This window comes from Papaver somniferum, chromosome 4 (genome assembly GCF_003573695.1).
Source record: "Papaver somniferum cultivar HN1 chromosome 4, ASM357369v1, whole genome shotgun sequence".
NCBI lineage: Eukaryota > Viridiplantae > Streptophyta > Magnoliopsida > Ranunculales > Papaveraceae > Papaver > Papaver somniferum.
Window position 1 is genome coordinate 149,341,832 of NC_039361.1, and position 19,113 is coordinate 149,360,944.

At 35.9% G+C, this 19,113-nt stretch overlaps 2 protein-coding genes across 2 annotated transcripts; both read left to right on the top strand.

The window, feature by feature from the left end:
• Positions 1-8,289: 8,289 nt before the first annotated feature.
• LOC113271549 (delta(3,5)-Delta(2,4)-dienoyl-CoA isomerase, peroxisomal-like) lies at positions 8,290-10,666 on the top strand. The gene is made up of 2 exons (XM_026521446.1): positions 8,290-9,066; positions 10,204-10,666. Exons 1-2 carry the CDS (start codon positions 8,427-8,429, stop codon positions 10,392-10,394), a joined length of 831 nt encoding a protein of 276 aa, XP_026377231.1. The 5' UTR covers positions 8,290-8,426; the 3' UTR covers positions 10,395-10,666.
• A 4,830-nt stretch (positions 10,667-15,496) lies between these two features.
• Positions 15,497-18,111, top strand: LOC113271548 (protein trichome birefringence-like 19). Its single transcript, XM_026521445.1, has 2 exons — positions 15,497-16,035; positions 16,976-18,111. The coding sequence occupies exons 1-2, from the start codon at positions 15,583-15,585 to the stop codon at positions 17,741-17,743; spliced, it is 1,221 nt and encodes a 406-aa protein (XP_026377230.1). The 5' UTR covers positions 15,497-15,582; the 3' UTR covers positions 17,744-18,111.
• The last annotated feature ends 1,002 nt before the right edge of the window (positions 18,112-19,113 follow it).

Consider the following 19,113-nt stretch of genomic DNA (forward strand, 5'->3'; position numbering starts at 1 on the left):
CCATGTTAATAAGAAAATATTATAATAGTAATTACAGATGATAATCAAAGTAATAATAATTTCAATCAAGTTATGATTAGCTTTTATCATTTAGTATCATATTGAACTTAATTTAACTAAATTTCTTTAAAGATATATAACGATAAAATAAATTATAATTAAATGACTACGGAAAAATTAATAACGCGTATCTATGATTAAGTTTTGTAAGTTAAACTAATGACAAATTAGAGATGTATGTTTTGCGATAAAACTAGATAGTTAATATAATACTTATTTGGTGGACTTAAGAAAGTGAGGACATAATATGTAAAATAAAAAGACTCAACCTATTAGTAATCTTACACAAATATTATGTTTAGTCTAACAAATGATCCAGTAAATCAATAAGATGGAACAAATATACATGAAGTATTAAGAATAGCATTCAGATGTTTGGTGTAGTATTAGAATTAAAAGAAAATAGATTTGTATATTAATAGGACACTTTATATTAATAGCAAAATCTAAAGACTATTAGGACATATTAAAATTTTATGCAGACTCAAATGAAAATCATATTAGATTACCAACGCCAATATTCAATAAGATATAGTATACAGATTCAATCTGAATAAATAAAATCTATTATGCAAAAAATTTATGAGAATGTATAATTATGTTTACAAGATTAAGGCGTAGTTTATCGGCCGGACTATCAATAATGAGAATTATAATACAGTTGATAATAGTATGCGAATAATTAGGCTGGTAGTAAATTTATAATAAATAATATTGGGAAAATTTATATATGATATTACAGTAAATTTAAAATTATGAAATATTATAAATTATCGTAAAATCGAATTGGGATGACCTATTTTGGTAAAAGGAATAAATAAAATAAATTTTTATAATTAAATTGCGTAAAATGATGTGAACTATTTATATATTCTACGAAGTAAATTTATCAGACTTACACCAATTACGATAAAAGTTTAGAGACTAATTAATCTTAATAAATTAATACTTAGATAATTGTAATAAGTTTGTATTTAGTTAATCCAGCACTGGGGAATAGTGAAGATTGTGTTTTCTCTGTTCGTAGGAACGCATTGTTGGGATTGGCCAACCTTGACAAGGAAACTTCATTCAGAGATGACTGATCATAGAAGCTTGGTATAATTCTTTAGGAAACCGATAGATACAATTTCACTTAGAAAGACTTATAGGAATCTTCCTTGAAGTTAGAGACAGATATGTTATAAAATTGAAATTTGCATAGGAAAATTAGATTTTCCTATTTGATAGAAATTAAATCAGCGTAGTTGAACTTAGAGCCACAAATTTTAGTTGTGGAAAGTCATATAGGTTTGTGCTTTGTTTCTTATTGTTTGCGCTTAAGACAAGAGATGGGATTATTCTATAAGGTGTGGAGTTTTTGAATACCAGGAGGATGGTTTGATTTTCTAGGAAGAAAATGAATAAGGTGGGGAGAATGTAAGGACCCTCGAGCTCGTCAACGTTATTAGACCGGTCAAGTGATGAATTAGTCGATAATAACTCAATCAGCTAATATAGATGTTAATTATTATAAATTAATCTAAAAACGATCTAGGTATGAAACTAGTACCATTGGATAGATCTCGGAAAGTTATGCGGAATGGACTGTTCGAACGTGTCAATCGGATACCGTACGAAGAAGATATCATCGGAATTATGAGAAGGGCAGAATAGTCATTTTGCTGCTTAGCCGGCATGGTCTCCCCATATCGTTTTGTAGAGTACCTTTATCTTTCGACTTTGACCTTATCAGACCAAGTCGAGCAGATAAGATCATTCGGTCTTATTTTTTCTCTTTCTTTCTCGTTCTCTCTTCTTTCTTCTTCTCTCTTCTTTCTTCCCATGTTCTTTCTCTTCTGCGTGCGTGTGAGAGATCAAGTGGAGGTTTTGTGATCGGCAGGAGGTGGAGAAGATTATGGAGTAGTTGGTGGTGGTGGTGTTGTCTGTTTGAGTTTAGGAGGAAGTTTAATCGAGAAATCAATGAGTTAGGGTTTCTGGATTTGAGTTTGGGCCTGTGTAGAACAATTGATGATGATGAGATTAAGATCGAGAGATGTAAAATAGAGTTACAGGTAGATGAAGAAGCAATGGGTTGAGGTTTAATTACAGTTATAAAGAAGATTTGGGAGATTAAATTAGGGTTCATACTGATTCTGAATTGAATGGATAATCGAGTGGTTAATGGCTAAAGAACGAGGGGTTGTTGTTTACCCGAAGTTATGAGGTTGAATTTATAAAGAATCGAAAGGTTAGGGTTTAATAGAATTTTCAGCGAGGATTGAAGAATGAAATTGGAAGTCTAGAAGATAGATTTGAGATGGGTTTTAACAGTTTGAGTGAATTTGGGTTAGAGATTTATTTAGAGTTCTTCTATGAATCAAATAAGATGACTGGAGTTTGATTTGGGGCTTTCCATTGGGGCAAAGAAGGACCTGATTCAACTGATGGAATCAACTATCTGGGTTGAACTGATTTGAGGTAATTGTTTATTCTCAGTAAATTTAGTTAAGATTTTCAGTTCATTATTAAGTCTTTGAGATTGTTAATGAATTGAGATTTGAAGTGGGTATGAAATGGAACTATGGTCATAGATTAGGTTTGTGTATTGAATAGCAGGTTGGGAAAATGTGATTGAACTGGTGTCATTGTTGTTGCAGTGGATGTTGGTGGTTGAAGTTGATTGTGTATGTGTATGAGATGAAGATGGTAATAATACTGAATGTAGTGGTGGTATTGTAATGGTGATGCAGATGGTATGAGCTGAATGTTGTCTAGGACTAGATATACAACAGGTGATATCTTGAGAACTTGTGAATGGTTGCAATTGAGTGTTGTGCTGAAATACAGGGGAATGGATATATGCTAGATGGTGTATGTCATCAGAACTATAGGTAGTATTGCTTGGTTGTGCCGATATTGAAGTTCTGGAATGTAAGATTGAAATTGTTTGTTGTGTATGAATTGAAGATATCCATATCTCGAGTTACAGAGAATTAGGTTGAGAAGGTGGTTGTCTATGTGTTAAGATTGAGGTAGAAGTAAATATAATGGTGGGTTAGTATTGTTTTTGGTAGTATTACTAAACTTACAAAGAATTTGGAAGGGTGGTTGGCGAACATTTGAGTATAGTCTGAATGCTGATATGGTGTTAGTATTGAACTGTTGGTGTTTGTACAGAGAATGTGTTATGTAAAGAAGATGGGATATGGTATTAGGGTTACAAGTCTTTAGATAGTGTTTTCTGTTGAGATGAGTTAGGACGTTGCAGAGTGGTACAATTGGTATGATTGTAGAAAAGATGTTGCTTAGAGCTCAGCTACAGGTAAGTTGTATTGTTGTTGTAAATTACTTTTGAATTCTCAATTAGAATGGATGAGTTATTTTTGTAATGATCAAATGATTAGAATCAGGTTGATTATGATCTTTAGCTACAATAAAATTAGGTTGTTAGTCATCCCAGTCAGTTGAGCTGACTCGATTCGCTTAGCTGACTCAGTTCATCTGACTGAGCCGAATCGGGTTGAATCGTGTTTGACCCATCGAGTCACTAGTCTTGACTCGTTGACCATTGACCCTGGACTTTGACCTGACCTTGACTCTGTTGACTGACGTTTACTGTTAGTTGACCCTGGACCGTTCGTTGACTTAGTTGGACTGGACCTTAGATTAAGGGGTCAGTTTAGTGGACTTGGGCTTAGACCTAATAATCATATTTTGAATATTTGGACCCTATGGTCCGAATTAACCTTTGGCTTCTTCTACAAAGTTGTAGATATTCATTAGACTAGCTAATGAACTATATAATGAACCTAATTGAATTAGTAAACCTTAGATATGTTAAAGATAGATAATAAAATGGTGTAGAAGAATAAATGGGCTTAAAACCATTAGTTAGACGTGTATGATTCTTATGTGAGCCATTTTGGCTAGTTTCTTAGACTTCTTGTGTGATTAACAGTTAGTCTATATTAACAACGATCGATTCAAAGGATGAACCAGTGAATCGTGGATCCCGAGGTAGGCGTGGCTTGTCATCACAAGAGGCGGGAATACATTTGAATCTTTTGTAATCATTGTTGTTTCTTTTACAAAAGTTTATATTTAACAAACCATGCATTGTCTGTCTATGCATTCCATGTTTTATTTAAATTGCATTATGATAATTCTGTTGATTCTTTGAATCTTTCCATGAAATGGAAAGGACTTGTAAGGTATGTCATTATGAATTGTTATGGGAAATGAGAATTTCCACTTATGGTATATAGGGTATGCTCCTTCACATTTATACCTACATGAATTCAGCTTTTATGCTTATATCGGTCGACAATTTGCGAGTTCGGAATTGTCGACATCCATATTTACGATTAGTTGTGGATTTGTGAGTTCAGAACTGCACAACCATAGTATACATTGTTTGAGGAAGGAGTTTGTCCATATACATGTTTGTTTACTTCTGTGAGGATATGCTCTTATTCAGCTTTTATGCTTATATCGTCCACAGTTTGCGAGTTCGGAATTGTCGACATCCATATTTACGATTAGGTGTGGATTTGCGAGTTCGTAATTGCACAACCATAGTATACATTGTTTGAAAAAAGAGCTTGTCCATATTCGTGTTTGTGTATCTCAGTGACTTGGTCACTATTTAATGTCTGGGAAAACATTATTGTTTTTTCTTAATCTTGTTTATGAGTACTTAGAAGTTAAATGTTAACTATTCTTACTTTTAGTTTTCAGAGACAGATCAGAGTAGCGCAGCGAAAGCCACAAGTGTTGACTCTGTTAATTAGTTAACTTCTGCTATGTTTATTATGTTGTAAATTTTATTTGCAAACCAAATGACTATTGTATATGTATCATTTGAGAGAAGTTCATGTATATATATTCTGAGCGGGGTTAGTTTTGGGATAAGTTTTGTAACAGATTTCTTAATTGATTGTTTAAGTAAATGATTTAGATTCGTAGTGCATCTTTATTTAGCTAATCTCTTGGATTAGTCAGCTGCTAGCTTAGGGGACGCTACAGTTATCCACAGTGGAAACTTCTTCGAAGAAATAAGAAGGAATCAACTCTGATTCTGAAGATTCATCACTAACTATAGAAGGAACTTTAACTCTGCGAGGAGGTAGATGAGATAAAGCAATATCTTTAAGAAACAGGATCTGATCCAATTTCTTCTCCGCTCTGTCTAAAAGTTTGCCCCACCTTTGAAGGTCGTCCTCTCGATTTACACAGTTTTTGTCCATAAAATAAAACAGATACCACGAAACGCAAGTGTCGAATTCATCACTTGCTAACCTTTGCAATTTCTATATTGCTGCCAATTTTCCATTCATTTGTACCCATTTTTCACTTGGTAAACTCTGTATTTCAGAAATCTGTTGATGTTGATGAGTTTCAGTGAATACCTCCGTGGATCGAACGAATCTGATACCAATTGTCATGTACCTGGATGTACAATGACAGGATAATTACTTGATTCAAAGAATCAAGTTTCTCTGCTCTTGCGAACAGCCTAAAATCAACTAAACGATTCAATTTGATTATAATTTGGTTAAGGATTTTCATTACAGTCTCCACTCTTTATAGATAGGTTTATCACTCAGAATCCAACGTTCACTGCTCTCCCAGATGGTTACATCTAAACCGTCCATTACAATTCCTTTAACTACTAATTAAACTACTAACTACTAATAACTATCGACTGACTAGATAAGGGCACTCCTCTAATCGAGGGTACATGACCGTGGGTTATCTGAGGTGGAAGAGTCCGACTGGAGAAAGCACGCGGTGAACGAAGGTACCATTTGTACGGATGGTATATCAGGGAACGACGGATCCAAAGACATCAAAGATACACCTGGAGCAGAAGGAGCTATAAATACCAATCTTCACCAACAAACCAAGGGCATTCAATATCTAGGAGAAGAAGATCTAGTCTTAAGCTTATACCTCTTTAATTTTTAGAACTTAAGTATTTACTTGAACTTGAGTTCTCTCTATTACTTTGAGAAGCATTTAAGATCTTTGTAACCACCACAACTTAATACAAACAAATCACTCATTACCCCGTGGATGTAGACAAAAGTCGAACCACGTAATCTCTCGTGTCTCATGATAACTTAGTAGCATTTACATTACATTAGTGTTCTTTGTTATTATTGTGATCTTAGATATCTTTCATTACTTAGCATTATCAGTTCAACAGAGGTATCAATACTACTTAGTATCCGATCCTCAGAGTTGTATACATTACGTAGACTATGGGAAAATTAGTAGTCACAAAAGAGGTAAACGAAATATTATAGCAGGATTTTTTTTAAAATTACTTAGTCTAGATATTGGTGAATAGTTGTTTATAATTATTTTTACATCATACTTACTAATCCAACTTCTTGCCACTATTTCATATACTCCCTCCATTTCAAATAATAGGCTTGTTTATGTGTAAATCCAGATTGAAATTCATAAAAATCAATTTGTTACCTAACATGGAGATAGTCAAATGGGATTTCAAATGACTTCTAGAGAGTTTCCAAATCTACTGTTAGTCCATAGAGATTTTTGGAGAGTCTCCTAATGTCTCTTATTATTGGTTAGAGACTTTTTTTAAGTCATTTAAATTCTCTGAAAATCCATGTTATTGGATTAGGATTTCATAAGAGTCACTCCAACATCCTTGTTATTGAAAAGAGAATTGAAGTCATTGATTTATTATTTTCAGAGATTTGGAGAGACTTTTTAAAGAAAGCAGGCATGGTATAAATCTCTCCAAGAGGTGATATTTTTGGAAACTTGGAAATTTTGGGAGTAAACATTTTTCTTTCTTGTTTGAGCGGATAACCAAGGAACGAGCCATTTCCGCAGTAAACCAGTGATGAGATAAAATAACTTATAAAATGTGGGATGAATGAAACAAAGAGAATGAAAACTTAGGCATACGATAATATTGAGATTTATTTTATAGTATTCGTGGTACTTTTATTAAAACATTATAACGTGCATAATAAAATAATCGGTACAAGTTCTGAATTTTTGAATTAGATTTTGTCTCTACAAATCACAGAGACTCTTTATAACAGGGGGTTAGTCAATGAGATTTCAAATGACTTTCAGAGAGTTCTCAAATCCACTGTTAGTCCATTGAGACTTTTTGTGAGTCTCCTTATGTCTCTTATTATTGGTTAAAGATTTTTTAAGTCATTTAAATTCTCAGAAACTCCATGTTATTGGATTAGGATTTCATAAGAATCACTACAACATCACTGTTAGTCGAATGAGAATTGAAAGTCATTGATTTATTGTTTCCAGAGATTTGGAGAGACTTTTTTTAGGAAAATAGGCATGGTAGAAATCTCTCCTCAAGAGGTGATATTTCTGAAGACTTGGAAACTTGGGGAATATTTGTTTTTGAGAGTAGGGCCAATTTTTTTGTTTTTGTTTGAGCCGATGACCAAGTAACGGGTCATTTGCGGGGAAATCCAGTGCGCGAGATTGAATAGAAAATAAAATGATTGTGGGATGAGTGAAATAAAAAAAAAAATGAAAACATAGGCAACAACAAGATTTATTTTGACAATGCACACGTATTTTACCAAGTATTCATGGTATTTTTATTTAGATTATAATATGCATAATAAAGTAACCAGTAGATGTTTTGAATTTTTGATTAAATATTGTACATTTTTTTGTCTCCACAAGTCACAGAGACTCTTTACGAATATCAATTTTTTGTCTCTACAAGTCACAAAGACTCTCTAATATACTCTCAGAGAATCACCAAAAATCTCTATATTTTTAGAGAATCTCAAGGAGTCGGTCAAATAAAAAATCTACGAAAGTTTATAAAAATCTCAATTAATTACCTCCCTGTAAGTCTCATTTTTCTTTTTTCTACAAATCAAAAAGACTCTTTAGTATACTTCAAATCACCAAAATCTTTAGATGTTCTCATTCAAATAAAGAATCTTTGAAAGTCTACGGAAATTTCGTTTGACTAACCGTCAGTAAAATCTTTCCCCCTATAAGAACTCTTACGTCCCTCTGGCAACAGTCTACAAATCTTTATTTAGAAAAAATACGTTCTCGAACGGACGTTGAAAATGAGTGATGCTACCATCGCCGTCCAAAAAAACCGGGTAAAATCCCGTGAGGGGATCAGCAGTGGGGTCCCGCAAGCTGTGAGTAACGGTAGAACTATGGGGATTTTCTCACGGGATATAAAGCATTTCCGGTTGAAAATACGTTGTCATTTCGTATCCAAGTGCGAATTTCGAGGTAAAAAAAATAAAAAAGGTCATCTGAAATATAGTAGTCCGATTCGACGATTAAACACAGGATACTGAAACTAACTTACCCTTTAGAGAAAAAAAAAAAAAACTAAGATGGAAATTCCTAAATTCAAAACCCTTGAAATCATCCAAAAATCCCCAAATCCCTCAGTTTTCCATATCCTTCTCAACAATCCATCTCTCAAAAACGCCCTTTCTCTTGATTTCTTCACTGAATTCCCCAAAGCCCTAATTTCTTTGGACCAAAACCCTGAGGTTAATGTAATCATTCTTTCTGGTCATGGTGATCATTTCTGTTCAGGTATCGATTTCAATGCTTTCAATACGTTAATGAAGTCTCAATCAAAGGATCAAGGAAGGGTTAGAGAACGTTTTCGTCGTGATATTAAAGGTTTACAAAATGCGATGACAGCAATTGAACGGTGTAGGAAAGTTGTGATTGCAGCGATACATGGTGCTTGTATTGGTGGTGGTATCGATCTTATAACTGCTTGTGATATTAGGTATTGCACTAAGAATGCATTCTTTTGTTTGAAGGAAGTTGATTTGGCTATTACTGCTGATCTTGGGACGCTTCAGAGGTTACCGGGAATTGTGGGCTATGGGAATGCAGTCGAATTGGCTTTAACTGCGAGGAGATTTACGGGGGAAGAAGCTAAGGATTTTGGTTTGGTTTCCAAAGTTTTTGAATCCAAGAGTGCATTGGATGAGGGTGTCTATGCTGTTGCTGAGGGTATGTTGATATCTGTTTTTTTAATCCTTGAATTTTTTATCTCAATTTAGTTGTTGCTTATGGAATTGTTTTGCCAACCATTTGATTCAATTCAATTCCACTAGTGTCAGTGTGCATGGAATACAGACTTGTTTATTTACTGGTGACAATGCTGGGATTTTAAACCAAAAATGATAGTATGCACTCGAGTTCATGAGCCCTAATAGTCTCTGGATCATGGCATTAACCCCAATGGGTTTACCATTCCAATTATTAGGGCCTATTGGGTGCCCGGTCCACGGAAAGCTCAGGATGCAAGCAACTAGTGTGCTGCATAGCATTGTCGATATTGAACTCTGTAATTGTGTCCATATCATGTTTCCTTAGATAATTTAACAGTGCTGGAAATAGGTCAGAACCACTAAATATGGAAAGATGGAAAATCATGGGGAGTTATGTTAAGGAGAAGAGAGAAAGAGATGCACAATGTTCTTACTTGATCATTTTACAAACAGAAATAGATAGGGTCCTCGTTCTCTTCTTTAGTATTATAACCCCTGGAATATAGGTCACGGCTTTGTGGGAACGGTGAACAAGATTTGGAGCTGGTGGAACTAGAGAAGAAGAGCGAGCTGATAGGTTTTCTTTCTGTATTAGTCTCCCCATATTTTTTTAAGTTGAGTTCCATAATGATTAAAAGATGAACAAGATGGATAGGGTTATATCGCTCCACATTTGGTGGGTATTAGCTTAAGGAAGAACGTTAGTAGCCCAGATCTTATACTTTATTTTCAGTCTTATTGCAAAGATTTGGATTCTCTAGTTCAGTTTTTTTTTCCTTCTTGAAATGAATTTTTGAACTTAAATCTTTCATTGTGTGTGTGTGTGGGGGGGGGGGGGGGGGGGGGGGGGGGGGGGGGGTTGGACCTTCGAACTTATGCTAGTCACAAGTGGAGTTAGAAATTGTAGTATAAATTTTCCTTTCTTGTAAATTTTAAACATGGAAATTGGGTGTGTAGATTCAACCAGTAATATTAGGGGCATGTTATTAGTAATTAGTAACTACACTTCAGGGTACTTATATACCTTGAGAAAGACTCCCCATGTTCTCATGTTTTTACTCTTGTACTAACTACCAAGGAATGAATGAAATGTTAGGGATTGCAATGAAGTCTCCGCTTGCAGTTGTCGGAACGAAAGAGGTATTGTTAAGAAGCAGAGACATGAGTGTGGATCAGGGATTGGATTACGTTGCTACCTGGAATTCAGCGATGCTTCCATCTGCCGATTTAACTGAGGCAGTCTCAGCCCAAATCCAAAAGAGAAAACCCACATTCGCTAAGCTTTGAGTTCTGATATTACTGGAGCCAAAATACAAATGCATACTAATAAATCACCAGGTATCTTATCTGTCTATTTTGTTATTGTAATAAGAGTAGAATGTTATATAAACTGAAATACAGAATACATACAAATTATGTGCCTCCAGTTTTCATTTCCTTTTCTTGTATTGCAGTTTTATGTACAAACTGGGTATATTTGGTTAAATCTTTTAAACATGTAAAATTAGTAGACAATTTCAGAATTCCTTTTGAAGCTTTAAAAAAAGTATTGCCCTGTACTTGGAGCAGCGTGTATTGTGTAGTGTAAAACAGTAAGAATCCGGCCCAATTTCTTTCACGCTTTGTGGATAGTGAGACAATGGGATGTTTTAACATAATTGAAACTTCTCCACTGTATTTTTCTGTGTTATATGAGTCTCTTCCTTCACTTGATTCACATAAGCAATTTTCTTTAATAAATGCTAGCAGGCAACTTCTAGATGCACGGTGTAACTTCGTCATCTTGTCAGTTGATTGTAAGGCCCACATGTCCGTTTCACCTGCATGCTTAGGATATATGGGTCTTACAATCAACGGATAAGATGAGGAAGTTGGACTGTGCATTGCCGTAAGGGAGCTGCCTCGTCATTCCCATATACTTGCTTATGTCCCCCAACTTCGAAGGTTGAGACCACTTCCATTATGAAATTATGGGGTATGGCTAGTATATGGAGAAGGTTCCATTTAGCAGCATAGCACCATTGAATTTTTGAAAGAAGAAAGATATATCACTGAGTATCTTATCTATCTATGTACCTATCGTTTTTCCTCCTTTTGAACTGGGAAAACGTTGGAGTGGTAGTCCTCTTTTGCAGTTTCCTAAATCATCTCATTGTCATAATAAAAGTATAATGATAGATACGTAAAACACTTGGAAATGTTACGTCTTCAATATGCAGCTTTTCTTTTTTAATTCAATTTTATGTATAAGTAAGAGTTTCAGTTTAAATTTCATTATATGGTAAATGTGTAGAGAATTTCACAATGCATTTGGAGACTGTTTGAAATTGTGGCTCTCTCCTTGAAGAAGCGGGTAATGTAAAATTAGGTAACGTTTGACTTGGTGCCCAATAGGTTGCACCCTTCTAGTGAAGAATTTGATTTTAGTAGAGAGAGAGGGTGGGATTTGTCTGAATAAAGAACTTCTAATGAAACCACATGCATTGATTATTGGTGTATAATGACAGCACCACCCTGAGCTTAGCCCTTACGTGATCTATTCATCATATCCATTGATCGTAAACACTTTTTACCTATTGGAAACCTCCTCCTTTAGGGCAAGTCTTAGGGTTGTGAAGACTTCCATATGCAAAAAAGATTCCATGTAAACGCATGTCTTATCGTATTGTTCAAAATGTTCTATTGAAAACAATTTCTGAGGTATGTTACTGGGATCGCTGAAAGATTTGCAAGAATAACCTGTTGAGAAGTAACCTGTCAGCTTTAATTGAGAGGTCAATTCTCTTGGTTTGAATCTTGGACTGAAGCAAGACCGTAGAATCTTCTAATGTTCAAACAAACAGGAGGTCGCTTCTCAAAATTTTGAAACAAACCAAGAAGTGACATTTTGGATGGAAATAAAAGCTTAAATTTCTGGAAGCACTATTAGTCTTGGACCTTGGTTTTCCTGAGATTACTTTTCAAGCTTATTTTTGTTTTCTCCTATAAAGCAACTTTACTGGTTCAGTCTTGTGGGTTCAGAAAACCCGCCGGTGGACGAGTTGGTGTGGGATTATAGCCATCCTCTAGTTGGAGTTGGTTAAACGAGTAACTAGTATATATATAATTGACAGGTACTTTGGAAGGGAATGAGAGCATCAGGCAGACATTGTACTAATTAGATATAGGTGACTGCATTATTCTTAATCTGCTTGGGCAAGCATGGAGAATCAGTACAAAGCACTAGAAATTTGTTGAGAATCCCTAAATTTGTCAGTTTTTCTCTTATTCCTCAACAGTTCTTCCCTTAGAAATGCTCTTTCACTCGAGTACTTATCTGAATTCCCCACCCCTAATCTCACTTGATCGAAACTCGAATGCTGAAAATCATTCTTGCTGGTCATGGTGATCATTTTGTTCTGGTATCGATCTCAAAGTTTTAAATTCTTTGATGAAATCTTAATCGATTGATCAAGGAAGGTTTTGAGATAGTCGTGAAATTTAATGGTTTACAAATGCAAATACTTCTATTGAACGGTGACAAAAACCTACGTATTATTTCTGAATTCGTGGAGGTTGTGTTGGTGCTGGAATTGTTCTTAGAACTGCATTTGATGTTAGGTATTGCACTAAAGATGGAAGTTGATTTAGCTATCAATGATGCATTTGTGAGGTTAAGGTTATAAAGCGTCGTCAGGTATGGAAATGCGATTTTAATTATCATTGACGGGTCCAGAGCGATGGGTTTGGTTTGGTTTCTGTGCTTTTATACAAGAATGCAGTAGATGAGGGTGTCAATGCTATTGCTGAGAGGATGTTGGTCTTTCTCCTCACTCTGTTTTGTCCTTCTTTGAAACTTAGTTCTTATTTCGCACAACTTCTATAACCTACACTGTTCTTTTTTGATAATTTTTGGCTGCAAATTTGTCATTCCTAAATTCAATTTGCGATTCTATGTTTTGGATGCATAAACTGTTGTTCATAAGATTTGTGTTGCTAATTAATAGGTTCAGTGTACTTGTGTCAATGATAGAGTAGATAGACTTTTGAACTCGTGAAAGGGACTGTAGGCCTAGATATTGAGACCGATTTGAGTTGAGTTCAAAGTATGAGAGTAACATAAAGTTGGTTGTATATTTTAAGATGAACTGATGAAGAGAGAAATAGAATGTGAAGGAAAAAGTTCTCGCTCGACCGTTTGATAAATCAGATAAGGAGAGTTTTTTTCTTTTCTTTTGTATTACTCCCCCAGATTTATGTCGGGGATATGTTAGCAAGAATAGAGGGAGGGAGGTGAACAGATAACCAGATAGGTTTTCTTCTGTATTTCTTGGCCCTACATCTTGAGTCGAGTTACATACTAAGAGTTAGAAGGTGAACAGTGTGAATCTCTTCTGTCGGTTAATTCTTTTTTCGTTCCCACCGGATTTCTTACTTAATTTATCATTGGGAGAATTTTTGAACTTAGACTCCTTTAAGGTTGAGTTAGTTCAGCCCAATGCACCCTGTTACACTCTTGGGTCTTATGCCTTGAGAGACTCTTTTGTTGTTCTCATGTTTTACTTGTATATACCGGAAAAAAGGGTATCGAATGAAATGTCAGGAAGTGCAAATGAAGTCTCTACCTGCAGTGGTAGGATTTAAAGAAGTAGAGGCATGCGTATGCATCAGGGATTGGATTACGTGGCTACCTGGAATCCTGCTATGCTTCCATCTGATGACTTAACAGAGGCAATCTCAACCCAATTTCAAACGAGGAAACCAACCTTCGCCGAGCTCCGAATCTGATGCGATTTTGTTTGAAATACAAATGAATGCTAATAAACACACCAGGTATTTTACCCGTCTGTTTATTTTTCTTCTTTTGTTCTGGGAAAATAGTGACTTTTAGTCGTTTCAGGTATTCACCCTAATCAGTTTGTTGTTCTAATAATAATAGAATGACAGGTGCACACTTGCGAATTGTACGCCTTTCAGTTTACATTTCATTTTTCCTTTTCTGATGCAATTCTATGTAAGAATTAAGAGTTTGTCAGTGTAATTTTTTTTTCATATAGTAAGTGATTAGACTGTTTCTGAATTCCTTTTGGAAGTGTTTGAGATTCTGGCATTACTTAAAAGTAGTATATGTAACAAGGAGACTTTTGGTCCCAAATGGTTGCACCTCTGCAAATAGAATTTTGATTTTTAGTTGAGAGTGCAACATGTTATTTTGTCTATCGAAATACTTCATTTATTATGAATGTGAAGTGAACTGGTGAAGTGATTGATCACACTTCAACAACGCTGTGACAGCACCAACCTGAGATTAGCTGTGACAGGCTGGACTACTTTTTACTGACAATGGATTACTTTGGTGGTGGGCGGATTGCTTTTTAGATATTACTTGGGTAGCGCTCTTGTGTTGTTCTATTTATTGTGGTTGATTCTTCAGAAGCAGGCAATTTTTGTCATCTGGGCAGGACTGGAGAAGGCAGTGAAACTGAAGCTATCCCATGTGACCAAGGAAAGTGATGCTCAAATGCTGTAATCTAAAAGCAAGAGGTTTTGATGGCTGATGTCGTTCTGATGCCCAGCTCAAGGACGTTGAATACCAGTGGTTCCTACCTACTGCATTGATCGTGTCCTAAAAAGATTTAGTATTCAAGACCACTCTTTAAGCCTTTGGGGGCAAAGACGCATTTTAAATCTTGCCTCCAATGTGGACTCTGACCAGAGGTATTCTAGGCAGATTTTTATTCAAATTGGTTCGAGTTTTACTCTTAGAGGCCGAAATTTGCTTAGCAACTCAAAATGGTGACAGTTTTGACACTAGATCTACCGCCCGCCAAATGTTACCTTGAGGCCCGGTATTTATACAGCAATTCAACCAGCCAGACTTCCTCGTGATTAAGTTACCTCATTGTATACAAAATTTACAGCCTGCCCCAGAGCCGGCGTTGGCGAGTTGTATCAAATACTACTTGCTAAATGTTCCTCGTGCCTAGAAATCTAGCTAATGAAATAAAATCTATCCAGGACATTTGGATTCTAAAGTGAACATCAAAAATGCTTGCGACACAGTCCTCCACTCTCAGAATTTGACGGGTGTCAGTGTCATAGTATCAGGTGAGTCAATTTGCAGAAAACAATCTTCTAAAATCGGACACCGTCACCCGGAGAACCTGCCCCGCAAGTTCAAGTGATCTGATTCATTTTTAAATACTAGGATTGAACAGTACCCCGTAATTATCGGATGGATTTCGACTGCAACTAGATTTGATTTGAAAGAATAATAATAAAAAGCAGCCGTGTCACCGACGATTCAAAGCTTTTGAGTATCAAACAATTAAATAATTACCCTTCCTCTGTCCCCACCACACTCTTTATTACTCTTTAGACAAAGTAAGTTACCCCTGTCGGCTTCATTTCTCATCCTCCCATCCTGAATTCAACATATATTCTGCCGTCTGTCTGTCTCACCAACTCCACTCTTTTCAGGTCACTCTCTCTTCCGATGAAGCAAATTCATCCGATTAGGCTCCTCTCCGTCAAAACAATCAACATCCTTCGAAATACACCAAAATTCATTCTCCTAACAACGTCAATCCTACTCTTAATCACAATAATCCATCCTCTAATTTCATCTTCTTCTGAAAATGTTAAAATCTCTTGGGAAGATTTGAAGTTGCCAGGATGCGACATTTATCGAGGAGAATGGGTTTGGAATCCAGATGCGTCGTATTACACAAATAACAGTTGTAGTTTCATTCATGAACATCAGAATTGTATGAAGTACGGCAGAACTGATACTGATTTTTTGAAATGGAGATGGAAGCCAAATGATTGTGAATTGCCTGTCTTTGATCCGGTTCAGTTCTTGGAGCTTCTCGTTGGGAAATCTATGGCGTTTGTTGGGGATTCTGTTGGTAGAAATCAAATGCAGTCATTGATGTGTCTACTATCCAAGGTAAGATCCAAACTTTACTAAACCCTCAAATTGTAATGGAAATATGATACCATCTAGTTTAGGAAGGAGGATATCATTTTCGTATAGCAAATAACAACTGTTGCAAAATATAAAACACCTTGATTTTACATTTTAAACAGCAAATTTGTTGTTAAGTTCCCTTAAAAAAGATCCATGAGTTTCTTTCCTTCGCTGTTTTGCAAATTGATTGCCATACATTTTGTAACATTTTACAGTAGGTGTCTAAGATAATGGCTAACTCCTGAATATATGTTATTCCAAAGAAAAATTTACTAGAACTCACTAGTATTTGTTCTTATGTGTCACATTATTATTTACGGATTGGATTTAAGACCTGTAACCCTCTACTACTGGAGATGCTCTAAGATTTGATTTTAGTTATTGAATCCACACGGCTAAATGGAGAAAGGTTTAAAGCATAAATCTCTTGAAAAACAGTTAAGGAACAAAAATTCTTAATATACCGCCTAAGCGAACTCTCTTAAAACTGGTCTCCCACAGATCAGATTTAGTTAACCGGTCTCATGCTTTCGTATAGAATCTACCATTCTCCAAAAGAGTTCTTGTTTGGCCAAATCCAGAGTATACGTTTTCTGGGTCATTCAAACGAGCGATGTAAAGAATGATTAGTAAAAGAGAACAATGTTTTAGTGGGTTCCACTAATTTTCAGAGAGTTTATCTTTTTTATGGTCCCCAAATAGCTCATTGATAGCTGTCTTTGGACAAGTGAGATCTTGTTGAGGGGACCTGATTACCTTGTACCTTTTGTATTCATGCTCATGCTCCCCTGTGTGTGTTTATTACCTGAAAATGAATCAGTGCGTGCATGCCACATTAGTGCAATGATCTTACAGAAAATACTCAACCTTAGGATCGAATTAATGAAAATGACTTTTTAGTTGCATTTTTCATCACCAGGTGGAGAATCCAGTAGACGTTTCAACAACTAACGAGTGGCATTTTCAACGATGGAAATACACCAATTACAACTTCACTATTGCAACCTTTTGGACTCCTTTTTTAGTAAAAGCTGAACAACAGGAAGGAAAAGGACCCACAAATAACGGTCTCTTCGATTTATACCTAGATGAATATGATGTCAAATGGACAACGAAGATACATGAATTCGATTACATTATCCTCTCTGCTGGACATTGGTTCTACCGGCCCCAAATGTATTATGAAAATGGCAATCTTGTAGGTTGTTTCTCTTGTTTACGTAATGATGTCAAAGATCTCGCAATGTCCTATGGCTATGGAAAGGCATTTCAGAATGCGTTTAAGGCGATAAACAGTTCACCAAATTTTACGGGCACGACGTATTTAAGAACATTTGCACCTTCACATTTCGAAAATGGAACATGGGATTCAGGAGCAAATTGTGTTAAAAAGAAGCCATTTAAGAGTAGTGAAACTCAGATTGATGCTGATGGTTTATCCTTGTACAATGCTCAACTGAAGGAATTTAGGGTGGCAAAAGAAGAAGGGAAGAAGACAGGAAAGAAATTTAGGTTACTCGATACGACACAAGCAATGTTATTGAGACCAGATGGACACCCAAGTACAAACGGACATTGGCCACAAGAGAACGTCACTTTGTATAATGATTGTGTTCATTGGTGTTTGCCTGGACCTATTGATTCATGGAGTGATTTCTTACTTGAAATGTTGAAAATGGATGAGTGAGATTTGTTGGTGGATTTCATTTCATGAAAAAATAAAGTGGCTTCTTTATTCTGAAAAATAGGCTAACTGTATATTAGCTTATTCTTGTGCGGTTGGGGTCTGCTTAACCCCCTCATTTTTCCAAAACAGAAACATATTTATGTATTAGCTTCTTTGGCGGGAACATAATATGTCCTCTTTTGTTTTTTTACATAGTGTTATTATCACTCAAGTTGCTGAGCCGTTGCTTGCAAGGTGAGTAATTGTGCAGCTGAAACTCTATCTGTCATCTTATTTTTACTTTTCGCCGTGTAATTCTTTGGTTGTATTATGCGCTCTTGCTTTACCTAGACGTGAAATTATGCCCTGAAACTCATTTGGATGATTTCCTTTCTGAATAGTTATTGTGATTCTTACTGTATCATGCAACTTTCTTGATCGTGTGATCCACTCTTGCTTGCGCACGTCAGACTGCTTGATACTAGCTACTTCAACTGGATTGCAGAGACTAGATGCTGACTTTAGTTCCCTGCGCAGTTAGGCTTTCCTGCATTGTTCGCCTAGCTGCAGCAGTACATGGATCAAGCTTGTCCATATCAAGAATTACTATCTTCAAATTCAGCTCTTTAGCTTTGCAAATTACTGTATAGCGGTTCTATCAGTTTGCTCAGATACTTGCGATTAATATGTGATCGAAAATTTCCATTTCGACAGTAGTGTATTATAGTTTCCATTAGTATGGTATTGATGTCTTTCTTCAGTTTTTTTGATGGATGTAAAGCTGCAACGGACGACAATGGTGTGATTGGATCTGCACATTAACAATTACGTTGGTATTCACTAACCACACAGATTATACTCACTGATTTTGGGTCCTAGTTTAAATGATGATTTCTGTGACGATTGTGATATATAGCTTTCAGGTAAGGATTATACTATCATAATTTTGAGGTGAGACCGCTCAACTGCTCCTTGACAGTGATTGGATCTTACAGGATATGCAGTATGTGGTACTTAGTGCATCTATCATGACTTCTTTCTTTTTTTTTTTTTTTTGTTGCTCAATCAGCTATCTCGGCAAACATGCTTGCTCGTCAGGTTTAGCTCCATGAACCTACTGCCGACTTACGTAGCTTTTCCTGTGAGAACCCGTTCAAAGGCAAAACTCAGAGGTATGTATAGTTCTGAACTCGAAACCGCAGAGTTTCATTCATGCTGCTCAACACCCAATACACATTCATCTAAAAAGCATTCTTGGCTCAAACCAACAGAATCCACCTTTGCTAAACTCTGAATTCTGGTAACTCCGGAGGGAATACCAATGCATACTAATAAATCAGCCGGTATCTTATTTGTCTATCACTTCTCTGTAATAAACATAGAATGATAGA

Excerpts from the sequence above, each read along its gene's own strand:
- LOC113271549 (XM_026521446.1), top strand. The coding sequence starts at position 8,427 with ATGGAAATTCCTAAATTCAAAACCCTTGAAATCATCCAAAAATCCCCA. Across the intron at positions 9,067-10,203 it reads TGTCTATGCTGTTGCTGAGG|GGATTGCAATGAAGTCTCCG; the intron begins GTATGTTGATAT and ends ATGAAATGTTAG.
- LOC113271548 (XM_026521445.1), top strand. The coding sequence starts at position 15,583 with ATGAAGCAAATTCATCCGATTAGGCTCCTCTCCGTCAAAACAATCAAC. Across the intron at positions 16,036-16,975 it reads TGATGTGTCTACTATCCAAG|GTGGAGAATCCAGTAGACGT; the intron begins GTAAGATCCAAA and ends TTTCATCACCAG.